The sequence below is a fragment of the Hippocampus zosterae genome, chromosome 2, assembly GCF_025434085.1.
Source record: "Hippocampus zosterae strain Florida chromosome 2, ASM2543408v3, whole genome shotgun sequence".
Classification (NCBI taxonomy): Eukaryota; Metazoa; Chordata; class Actinopteri; order Syngnathiformes; family Syngnathidae; genus Hippocampus; species Hippocampus zosterae.
The window spans coordinates 8,855,220-8,868,007 of NC_067452.1; the positions used below are offsets into that span (position 1 = coordinate 8,855,220).

The 12,788-nt window shown below is 42.2% G+C and overlaps 1 protein-coding gene across 18 annotated transcripts in view; it reads left to right on the forward strand.

Moving 5' to 3' along the window:
- Positions 1-12,788, forward strand: part of LOC127591990 (R3H domain-containing protein 1) — a 58,527-nt gene that overhangs the window by 2,838 nt on the left and 42,901 nt on the right. For 17 of the 18 annotated variants that reach the window (XR_007960050.1, XR_007960051.1, XM_052052347.1 and 14 more), the window contains exons 2-3: positions 3,779-3,939; positions 12,343-12,532. Coding sequence is in view for 16 of the 18 variants with exons in the window: in XM_052052347.1 (XP_051908307.1) it covers positions 12,380-12,532 (153 nt within the window). In the remaining 2 variants the exon portion in view is untranslated. Of the gene's footprint in view, positions 1-32; positions 1,414-3,778; positions 3,940-12,342; positions 12,533-12,788 lie in introns of all 18 variants that reach the window. The other variant, XM_052052366.1, reaches the window with a different exon arrangement.

Sequence of the window (12,788 nt, forward strand, 5' to 3'; positions counted from 1 at the left end):
ATTTTGTCTGTTCTCCTATATTCTTTATTGAGGTTCGGTTCATTCAGTTTGAAATCCAACTTGGATTCAAACAAAAAAGATGCGTGCATATATTTCTTTGCTTTTGTGTTGGCTGGGCTCTAAATCACTGAGCAAGTATGCCATCTTTCCCTTGGGCTTGTTAAAGTCAAATTTGGTACGCACGGCACATGGCACGGGGCTGCCTCCTCGAGAGTTACCCATGCTTGGCTTTTCATGAGAGCATAATTAACCAAGATGAGCCAGTAAGAGGTTTGACTCTTGCTTATTTTCTAGCCTCTGTCGTTCTGCAGGTGCAAATGGACTTTTAATGACTACGGCAGACTTTTTCACTTCCGTTCTCATGAGGCACCGTTAGGTAAAACTGCAAGACTTGCATGAGAGTTTTCTCCATTTTATTGTGTCTCCTTTAATTACCCAGATTGATATTCCCAAGAAGTTCTCCTCTGGGACTGGTAATGGATTACCTACATGCTCTGCTGCAAATGTAATTTATTAATGCTGCCTGCCTGCGCCTCTACCGCAGTGTCCTGTGCTCGCATCACCATATGCAACCTGGAGGCAGCGCACGGCATGCAATTAGGGCTCATTTATGCTTTTTCAGTTAATGTAATCGTCTGTTTGCTGGCAGTTCCTTAAAATGACATGGGCTTCGTTGCCCTGAAATTAGGGGAAGCAGGGGATGAAAGTGCTATCATTTCATTGGCTTTACACTAATGGCTTTCTGGCTCCCCTGTCAATTCTTTCCTGGCTTTGCAATTAGAAGAAATAGCTAGGAAATGGTAGATTAGTTACTCAACTGAGCGAAACACAAAAATCTATTTTGTTGCAGTGCCATGAGTGTAAAGCTGCATTAGTATCCTAATTAGCTGTTTATTGAGTGTTTTATTTTATTAGCCAGGTTGTGTATGCTGGGCCAAATAGAAAGTGGCTTATGGCATGCCGTGTGCAAATTGTTTAATTGTACCACCTCAATATGTGGCTAATGGGCTGGGTTTTTTTCTTATCACCAAAATGTCTCTTTTGTGAGATATTGTTGCCTTTTTTTTAACAACTAAAAAATGAAAAGCTCACCCACACAGCTAAGTCTTTGTGTCTGCGCTTTTGGTTCACTATGCCTCACTCGTAGTGGGCAGTCAGAGCTGTTTGCTGATGTTTGTCCACCTCTCTTTTTGATGTGAAAGTCATCACGAAAAAATATAATCCACTTACGCCAAAATGAGGAGTCATCCATTTTTCGCTCAGTGTTTGACTCCTCTTCGCCTTCTCCCCACATTTGAGCTGCAGGCAGAGTTGAACTCTGAGGATGGAAGAGGGTCCTTTTCCTACACTCAAGCTGGTTTTAGCCCAGGCAATTGCCCTGCCCCGCACAGAAAGAACATAGTGGAGGGAATGGTAGGTCCGAATTTGTGAGAGAGACAGGTGTGTGCGCTGAAGTGAAGAGGAAAGAAAAAATAACTGTCAAAATGTGACTACATCCACCTCTACCACCGCTCCTGTGCGTGTCGTCACTTGCAACCTCTTAGCTGCCCCCTCAAGAAATTTCTCATGAGCCTGCTGTCTACATAATTGTCTGTGAGAGCTGTCCGTTAAGCGCCTGGCGTATGATTCACTCGACCACCCTCATGACATTGTTCTGCTGCCACCTTGTCTTTTAACAATCAATTTTCTTTAGAGGTGGGAAAAAAATGACATGGTTCCCTGATGAGGCCACTTCCAAAAGGATCCGAATGTCAATGTTTATTTATTCATTATTTAGATTTGATTGTCATCCGACGGAAATCAGCTTTCAACTGTGTTTTCTAATTTGTCCCTTATTGAAAATTGATCAGATTAGGCTCATACAAATCTGTTCATTCGCGTGAGGTTGCTCTTAGGGCAATTTTATGTGTTGTGAAGAGGCGAGGTGATACTGAACAACGCCGGTGGGACGCCTTTTAGGGTTGTTGTGCTCTATTCTGATTGTAATACCAGCGAACCACTCCCTGTCAGTGACGGCACGGTACCAAAGGTGCACAAATGGATGAATTTAACCAATGAAATGCAATTTCAATGCTCCATGCAAGCTGTCGCATACCAATCAAATGTATTATCGTTTGCTCATATTCCTGCCTGCCTGCGTACAAATAACACAGATGTCTAAATTTTGTTGTTTTGTGGTTTTGAAGGAAACTGCGTACGCTGCGGCTGCAGTGTCAGCGATCCTGAAACATTCACAGCCTGGCTGAGCTGCACTGATGTGATAGCCGTTTTTACCTCATGTGTGTCATGTCTAGTTTTCAGCGACAGCAATAGTTTCTCACATGTTCGCTTGAATAACAAAAGCTGTGTTTTGTGTGCCAAAGGGTTTTGACATTGTATGAAGGTTTCCCGTCAGATTCTACTGACCAAAATTCACGGTTGTCAGTATTTTCACAATATATGATCAATTAAAATGTAAGAAGAAAAAAATAATAATAATAATACAGATACATGCTCATAGAGCACTGCAACTTTGAATTCAAAATAAAATTCAAATTAGTTACACAATTCACATTACACAATTCACAGCACCTAAGATTTACGTAAAACTAGACAAGATCCTAAAAGGGGAAAAAAAATCACAGCAAACATTTGACTTGTTGTCCTCAATCTCCTTCTGCTATGGCTTTCTTTTCATTCTCTGTATATCTGGCATTCATGCAAAAATACTCCCACACTTCTCTCCCAGTTCTTTTTGAAGAGAAAACATTTTGCGGTCACCTGGGCTGCTTTTCGCCATGATTCCTCGCACGGTAACGTGCATTTTGCCATCTTTACTATTTTCATCTTCTCTTCCAGGGGTTTATCTTGTCATTTTCGTTTGTTTGCTATTACATCGTACACTGTATATGGAGAAACCAAAAGACTGCTACGACTAATCAGAGAAGCGAAATCGGAATGATATCAAAATTTGATACGTTAATAATAGTGCTTTGAAATATTACCACTTGACTGGTAAAGCGTAAACCATTTCATCCTTAGCCGCCACCCGTTTTCATCTTACACAGCCGCGACGGCGTCATGTGAAGGCAGATTTATAGAGTTAGCGGGAATTCCACTTGACATTTTGGGGCTCTGAAATGGGGAGGGTGAAACAAAAGACCATGTTATGAGCGGCAGCCAGGCCTTGGCACCATTAGGTGCCAGCCTTGGCACTGCGCCACACCCATTCAGTGTGACGGAGATAAGAAAATGTAAAAGATGTTTGGATACGAAGAGAAATGTCTAGCATCTAGTCATCTGATTTTTATCTGCCTCATTTGGAAACAGAGTTGCAGCCGCTTAACATGGACATTGACGTGACATTCTTGAAGCTGTGACATTATTGCAAATGGCTTATGTGGGGAGTGGGGGGGGCACTTTTTCTGCATTATTGTCGTTGGCTTTGGCTTGTGTTCTTTTGCTCATCTTTTCTCAGTTAGTTCCATCCTGGAGTTGTGCACGAAAGGAGTCTTTCCAATACACGGCAGGCATTTTGATAAGTGTGTGTCGGCGAATGGCTTCTCAGCGTAGAAATGCTCTTTCCTGGCTTCTTTCTGAATATCTAATATCGCTGTTGCCTCAGCTGCATTCCCATCTCTGCGTCCATTCATTATTTATGGCTCACAGGCACGAATGGGAGCCAAAAATACACATTCGCCACACTGTTCACCATGTTTAAATCTGCTGAATCTTCTATCACTGCTGCCTGACCTGTAAAACACCAGGAGGCTAACCCCCATGCCTTTCTCCATGGCAGGTCAGCAGGGGTCATGAGGGCACCGGGGCCCCTGGTAGCCATGTAGAGCGGCTGAAGCAGGCATGGACAAGAGGTCTCAGGCAGGAGCGGTAGGCCTTGTTGACTTCCCCAGCCACCCCATCCTTTGCCACGACCTTCACCACTGGCTACGCACCACCACAGTATGTCTTGTGTTCGGTTTTGATCTCATCACATTCGTCAGGGAATAAATAAGTCAGATGTTACTGCCTTTTCATATGACGCACAATGTGTACATTTCATACCTTTGGAATTGTTGGAAACGCGCACGTGAGAAATATTTGAATTGTATGGAGAAACACCTTGGCTCATAAATAGCCGATTGTCATGAAATGAGCAACCTTCTATCCAGTCGTTTGTATCGCTCACCTTAATTGTGGATTGTGTCTTGAGGTTTTTCCTGTCTTGCAGCCTATGCGAATGAATGCAAATACATCGCTGCCATTGCACAGAGTGCATCGGCTGCAGCCGTCATTTGTATGTTAGCGGAGCCATAATTCTTTTCGAGCACATAAACGGCAATTTTTCTTTTCAGCCTCGCATACAAGATAACGGATTTGCCCCCGATCAGATTTGTGAATGTTTCCTTAATGAAAAACTAAGGATGATGTAACGATCCATAAAACAAAGCAGGCACATTGCATTTATCCTCACTGTCGGGAAGCAAGGCATCAACATTAAAATGCATCAAAGTCCGAAGCCTAAAAATGTCTGACACTCCCGTCCCAAGGCAAAAATGTGTCTGGTGGAATGAATGATGCTGAGAGGCACAGAATACTGATTTACTGCCTCTTGAAAATATCTGTCCAGTAATGCAAATCTTTGAACGGGGCAACTCAGGAGATTTCACCCATCAAAATGTCAGTAGAAGACACCAAATATTCAACGGAATGTGCAACACTCTGGAGTATTAAGCTGTTTTATATCAGAATGTAAAAATAATGTAAAGCAGCAGCAAGCGATGCTTTTGTCAAACAACTGACAGGTCATTGAAATTCAGCTACAAACTCAGCAGTAGCCAGCTGTGTTTTTGTGCGCGTCTCAGCCCAGCACATTTGCTCTGCAGAACAATACTGTGGAAGAGTGGGCTACAAGTCAATAACTTTGAAGTGAATTAATTGACTGTCACTTTTTCGCGCTTTTAGCATAAACAGTCAGTTATGTGCTTTGCTGCGCCGCCATCAGATAAGAAAATAACTGTGGTTGCGCAGCACCTTCTACTGCTGAGTGATTTTGAAGAATAATCTAATTGCGACCCCCAAGTCCTCTTCCCATCTCTTTTTTTTTTTAAACAAACACAAGCAACACACTAATCTGTATTACAATATCATATATATACACACCATCCTGTTACCTCTGCGTCCTAGACGCATAACTTTTCCGCGGGACGCACAGTTAGCAATTATTGTGCGTTTTCGGGACGCAAAGACATTTCTTAGTCAAAATAAAAAAAACTACGGCAGACCTGAGGATTTCACAGTAAGGATCGTTACCGGTAGCGTGTTGTTTCCGTGGCATCATTTTGACGGTACCGAAAAATCGTTGAACCATAGAAGTCACTCCACATAAGTTGACTGTACGTGATCAAATCTCTCCTGTTTGATCAACGCGATTTCATTGTGCCTTTATGTGTGTTTGTGGTGTTGTGTGTGAGTGTTTCTTCTAATTTACTTTCATTTTGTTTTCAGTGTTGGGGTGGGTGGGGCGGAACTGATAACGTTATGTGGGTATGCGGGTTGCCATTTTAGTCTGCAAACTGCGGAATCGCGCAGATGACGGTTTGAGATGGCGGCGAAAAAACAAACCGCGCACAAAGGTCTACTAAGTACGATATTTAAGAATTGGGAATGCCAGTCAGATTTTTCGTATGAATCATCCGAAGGGCGTATAACTAAACTCACCTGTGACGTATGCACAGACCACGAGAGCGAGAAACGACGGGAGGCACGATTACGAGGCAAGTTGGTCATTAGATCTATAGGCTAATCACTATGAAAAATATCATTAAATAGTATTGGTTATTCTCTGGGCGGCCCGGTAGTCCAGTGGTTAGCACGTGGCTTCACAGTGCAGAGGTACCGGGTTCGAATCCAGCTCCGGCCTCCCTGTGTGGAGTTTGCATGTTCTCCCCGGGCCTGCGTGGGTTTTCTCCGGGTGCTCCGGTTTCCTCCCACATTCCAAAAATATGCATGGCAGGCTGATTGAACACTCTAAATTGTCCCTAGGTGTGAGTGTGAGCGTGGATGGTTGTTCGTCTATGTGTGCCCTGCGATTGGCTGGCAACCGATTCAGGGTGTCCCCCGCCTACTGCCCGGAGACGGCTGGGATGGGCTCCAGCACCCCCCGCGACCCTAGTGAGGATCAAGCGGTACGGAAGATGAATGGTTATTCTATAATTTTGTAGCATGGTAACTTTAGGGATAAAACATTCGTCACAAAGTGTAGTAATACTAATGTTAACTGTTGGTAGGACTAATGATGACGTGTGTTAGGTTCTTTCGTCATATTGATTGTAGATTACACATGCATCGTTTTGTGAAGAGGATGTCAAGCCACATCAATACTTAACCTGTATTAATGATTAGCAGTAAATTAATCTTTGCAGTGTGAGATTGGAAAAAATACTCAGATTTTGTGGTATGTTGTATTCATGATGCCATATGAGTACACTATATTTTCATCCATTTATTTTTTTGAATAAACTTGGAGTCCACAGCTGCTGATGTAATGTTTGTTAATGCATAGTTTTCAAACATTTATCCTTGAAACGTTATACTTTTGAGTTTCAAAATTCTTGATTCTGAATATCAGTCAGAATAGAAAAATGGTTTCCCATGATGAACGTTTACGGAACCCAAAATTAGTTACCGTGGTTTCCCATTGAGTAATCCGACGGAACCGAAAAACGGTTACCGTGAATTTCCGAAATCCTCAGGCCTGCTACTGAATTATTAAAATTCTTGCAGCATTTGTTTATAATTGTATGTATATGTTGTTGTTTGTGTTATTATCATATGCGATTGAATAAGTAGACCATTTTAGAATTCAAAATTTGGGACTCTAAATGCATAATGGGACTCGCACTTTTCTGATCAGCGAGTCCCTGGGACTCGCTGGGGGTAAACTGTAAAGTTATTTCTGTGTGTGTGTGTGTGTGTGCGTGTGCGTGTGTGCGTGCGTGTGTGTTTTGGTAATATAGGTTATGTTTGTGCTAAAATAAAGATAAATGAACCATTAATTAATATAAGATAGTTTTCTTCAATTACAGTTGTTAATTTACTCAATACTTTGTGCCATATATTTTGCATTGACTTTGACAACTTTATAACATTTTCATAAACGTGACATCAGGGGTTCTATATTCATGCCCATCACAAGTCTAGCGTAAAGTGAGACCTTATTGTACACACGGGTGGACTTGTGGCTCTTTTGGTATTTTTGCAGACAAGCACAGTTAAAACTGGGCAACTTACGCCGTTGTACGTATGAACTTGCTGCAATCAAAAGCTCTTTAAATTAAAAACATCATTTACATTAGAGCATATTACCTCTTATTCGACGGCATGTTTGCAAGTCTTGCATTCACTGCAATGATGAGGTGTTTTGTTGTTGTTTTTTTGTGTGTGTGTGTGTGGGGGGGGAGCAGCTTCTGCTTGAATTTCTTGTCAAGATCTCAGAATTGTCTCCCAGAGTTGCTATTGGGTGTGAACTGCCTCCCACCCTCATAGATCTTTGCTTAAGAATGTTCCAAGATGGTCAAGATGGGATAGTGGATAGCCATTATGTCCCAACAAGGCTGCAACGACAGCAGAGAGGTAGCGGAGTCATGTTTTGAGCCAGAATAACGGATCCCTGATGGTGCGAAAAGAACCTCGGAAAAGTATGGGCACTTTGTGACAGACTACAAAATTCAGAACAGAACCTCTCAGTCACATTTCTGCATATCAATGCGCTACTTTATGCTGGAAGATATTCCTCTGCATCATGGCCTCCTATGGGGATAAAAGGAGGTAAACGTGTGTGGCCCCCGTCCTCCCCTACTGAGCACCATTGAAGCATCCTTAAGCAAAAGTTCTATGAGGGCAGGAGGAAGTGGCAAAAGATCTATGAAGTTGGGAGGCAGTCCACATCAGTAGCGAACAACGACAGTTTCCCAGATTGACCGCTACATTAAGACAAAGAGGACCCACTTTTTGTTCATCCCCAAAAAGAAAACCAGGGAGTCTGGTTCCTCTCACAAGGCAGGGGGATGAGGACCCCCTCTCTGGAATGCTAACACTACACCAAACTGTGAATACGGTTTACAGTCAGAAATTCAGTAAATTCGTCTCCAAATCAGACTTCAAAGAAGGACACACCCCGGCTCTTTTGTTTAGGGTGACCTCTGATGAACACGTCATCAAGCAAAGAGACACAAGCCAGCCACACAGCTCAACAGTGGTTCTGTGGCGACGACGGCAGGACAATGACAAGACAAATGCAAATGTCATTGTGTTGCAACAGATCAAACATGAAACCTCGTGTGTGCAATTTAAGTCCAACCCAACGAAATATTGTAAATGGGTTGTATTTCTGTGTACACTTGTTTATCATCACAAAGCTTTTTTTTTCTTTCCGAATTAGTTGGTTGGATTTCAAGGATTTGTTATATGCAAAATAGAATCTTAAAATATATTATCAACGGTGGGACACCAGGTTAACTTTAACCATTCTAAATTCTTTGTTCAAAGAGAGCAAAGTTTTGAATAACTAGTTAGTCCCCAAAATGTTACTGGAGACTACAGGGGTGGCCTCTGAATTCGAATTTTGCTGAAAGATGAGATCCCTTTTTTTCTCTTCTCGCTGGAACCCGATGAACATCTACTTCCTTTCTTTTTTTTTCTTTCAAGGCAAATGTTGTTGTTGTCTTATTTTTTATTTGCCTCTCCCTCTTTTTGGCTGTGCACCACGCTCACTCATCTTGCAGCCAGGCCTTCGCAAACGCGCCAGGCTGAAGCATGAATCACAACCTTCGTTTGCCAGGCCCGACAAAACTTGTGAGCCGTGCGCTCCAAGAACTCTCTCAACAGCACACCTTCGAATATTGCCGCAGACCGACCGCAAGAGCGAGTTGCACTGCCACTTCAAGTGTGCCGCGAGACCACATTTTGCTCTTTTTACTTTTGATTTTTCTAAACCTCTCCTGCCATCCTTTTTCTTCAACTGACATCTAGCCACTGCCGACAAGACTCAAATTAGGGAGAACTTCCCACATCTCTTTTGGGGGCCAACTCTGGCAAACTGAGTTCAACATATGCCGAATTTACCAGATGAGTACAACTTGATTCTTTAATTGGGTTGAAGCGGTTAGGTTCACCTTCCCAGTTCCACATTTGTCTGGCTAGAAAATTTCCATCGCCTCCTGCAAAGGTGATTCATTGTTATTTGATTTAATCCTATTAAATTCTCATTCTTTGCTACTCCTGCCCCTATAGTTGGTTCTATTTGTGATGCACTTGTTGCAAATAGACGAGAATAAATGTACACATAAGAACTGGGTTGTGTACTGTGTCTGTGTTTGAGTCATCAATTCTAGCCGTAGTTGGAAAAATCAAACTCAAAACTAACGAAAGTGTAGAATACTTCTAATTATTTAACTGATTTGAAGAGCATTTTGTTGCTTATCCTTTGGGGGGAGGAAAACAATGATATGGTGCCCTTTGGGCCGTTGGAGGTTAGTGCAGGCATTACAATCAAGTCACCTTCATCTCAATAAATTAGGAATTCACACGATTTACACGACACATCCAACCAGCTGCTGTGGGAGGCTGTTCTGACATCCTGCAAACAAATTTAAACACAAGCTGTCCAGTTCTATGGATGCAAGACTTGCAAAGATGCGATTATGAGGTCCCATGTCGGGAAAGGGCAGCTGGTGGCCCCCAACCACACTGAGTGTCCCTCTTAAATTATGAAAAAATATTGAGGAAAAAAATAAAGAGAGAAATACGCAAGTCCACGGCTGTTGACTTTGGAGTATGCAGGGGTCGACCACCAGATGGCACACAAAAAATGTTAAAATGTTTTTTTGTTTTTTGTGTGTGTGTGAAAAAAATGTCCAGAATGAATTCTTGTACTTGGTCTTTGTTTCTCATATTCATATTTTGCATGTACTGTCTGCACATAGGCGGCCCGGTAGTCCAGTGGTTAGCACGTCGGCTTCACAGTGCAGAGGGTTCGATTCCAGCTCCGGCCTCTCTGTGTGGATTTTGCATGTTCTGCCCGGGCCTGCGTGGGTTTTCTCCGGGTGCTCCGGTTTCCTCCCACATTCCAAAAACATGCATGGCAGGCTGATTGGGCGCTCTAAATTGTCCCTCGGTGTGAGTGTGGGCGTGGATGGTTGTTCGTCTCTGTGTGTCCTGCGATTGGCTGGCAACCGATTCAGGGTGTCCCCCGCCTACTGCCCGGAGACAGCTGGGATAGGCTCCAGCACCCCCCACGACCCTAGTGAGGATCAAGCGGTTCGGAAAATGGATGGATGGATGTCTGCACATATTTTGTCCAAATTTAAAAGAGCATTTTGTCATACATCTGGTTAGGAAGTGCAAGTTCCTATGCCCCCCCCCCCCCCAGTCATACCAATGAAGAATTGTGACCCCACTTCTAGCATTTAAGTTGCCTATCTCTGTCCTATGTTAATGTATACCATGAACTGTTAAGATGTTTTGGATTGAAATTGCTTATGATTTCTGCAAAAACGACCGCCTCATTGCAAATTCAACAAATGACTATTTTCTATTCTTTACAAACTGTCAAATGGTTTGACACACTGAAGTGCAAAATTAATTGGAACAATGCATTTTAACAAGAACTGATGTTGTTTTTGAAAGAAATGCAGTTATCATTGGGAGGTTTGTTTAAAAACATTCAAATTCTTGCAGAGTAGATGACTTGGAAATTATAAGCACCATTTGCATAGACTATAAAAATAAGAGAAAAGCATAATGTGAATAATCATTTGGAATGTGATGCAGAGCTTAAAGTCATGAATCAAATGACAATAATGCAAATAAATCTGTGGCTTTATCACTTGAACTTTTCATGTTTCATGAAACAATGATATGGAAACATGGACTGTACTTTAGAGGTGCGACGATTGATCGATAAATCAAAAGGTAATGAATTATCAAATTCACTATAGTTGTGATAATCAATTAATCTTTTAAGTGCCATATTTTCCGCACTATAAGGCACTTCCGAGTATACGGTGCGCCTGAAAACTGTTTTCAGATAGCACCACATTCTCTTAGACTCTTAGAATAGAAGCTACAGTAGTGGCTGCGGTTGTGTTATGCATCCACTACATGGAACTATGATAAAGGGAATACAATATAATACAGCTTTATATTATGTAGAGATATAGCATTTAAAATACTATATCCAAGAAATTAGAACTTTGATCCATGTATAAGTCGCAATGTCGGCTTTTGAGAAAATAGAATGCTTTTAGGTGCACTTTGTAGTGCGGAAAATACGGTACGCTTTTTTTCATTTTGAATCCTCAGAATATCACCCTGACAACAGTAAGTAGCGACATGAAAGCACACTGATTGTCTTTACATTGAATCATAATAAGACATTTGCGATCATCTGCTTTTAATTTGGAAAAAAAATATCAACATTTTTTTGCCTATTTTCTGGCATGCTATGCTAGAAATGCTATCATCATTGTGTATGTTCTGAACTGACAGTTTGAAATTCTGTGCTGTTCATAAATAAAGGGATGGAAATCAAAACATGTTTTTTTTGCAACGCGATTGATTGCTTCATGGTCAAAGTAATCGACAGCTTAATCATTCATTCATTCATCTTCCTAACCGCTTGATCCTCACTAGGGTCGCGGGGGGTGCTGGAGCCTATCCCAGCTGTCTCCGGGCAGTAGGCGGGGGACACCCTGAATCGGTTGCCAACCAATCGCAGGGCACACAGAGAAGAACAACCATCCACGCTCACACTCACACCTAGGGACAATTCAGAGTGTTCAATCAGCCTGCCATGCATATTTTTTGGAATGTGGGAGGAAACCGGAGTACCCGGAGAAAACCCATGCAGGCCCGGGGAGAACATGCAAACTCCACACAGGGAGGCCGGAGCTGGAATCGAACCCAGTACCTCTGCACTGTGAAGCCGACGTGCTAACCACTGGACTACCTTAATCATGTATTTTAAAAATCAGTAGTTGCAGCCCTGCTGTACTTTTTAAGCACTGAACTTACCTAGACACCATTAATAAATAACAAAAACTCATCTGAACAATAAACAAATAAATAAATCCAAACAACCGATATGTAGCATCTTTTGCCCCTCAAATTACAGCGGTTTCTATTCGAAACTTGCAAAATACAACGTAATTGCCATGTCGATTTGAATTTGGTGAATTGTTCAGGCCCAGCACATTCTCTATTGTTCGAAATTAATTAATCAACTACAAAGACTTTGCTTTTTCCCAAAGGAAGAAGGCGGCTCTCCCTTATGGTTTGCATCTTTTGTTCATTCATTTCTTTCAGGTGCTCTCTCTGCCAACGTTGCCAGTTAGACTTTGCCATGAGAATGTCTGTTCAAGTAGACTCTGAAACAACAAAGGTGCCCGAGCCTGCCGCTGCTGAGGCATTTCCAAAAGAAAATGCCACCCAGTCTGAAGTATCTAATGAGGGTGGCAAAGAAAATTCTGGCAGCATTACAACAGCAGAAGCCAAGGTAAATGAGGCCGTGAGATGTCGCGGTTTCTTTCCACTCATAGCTCTTCTTCTGCATTCTCTTAATAATGGAGCATGATCAGAGGTGTCCTCAAGCCATATCTAAAATGCTAAATCAGTAAGTTTTGGACAGGTCAGCAGCCAAACAAAATGAGTGGAGTGAGTGCATTTCATATGTAACATTTTCCCACGTTTCTCTGCACGTCACTCCATGAAAAATCTGTCAGTGTCAAACACAAAGTGCCTACGGAATATAC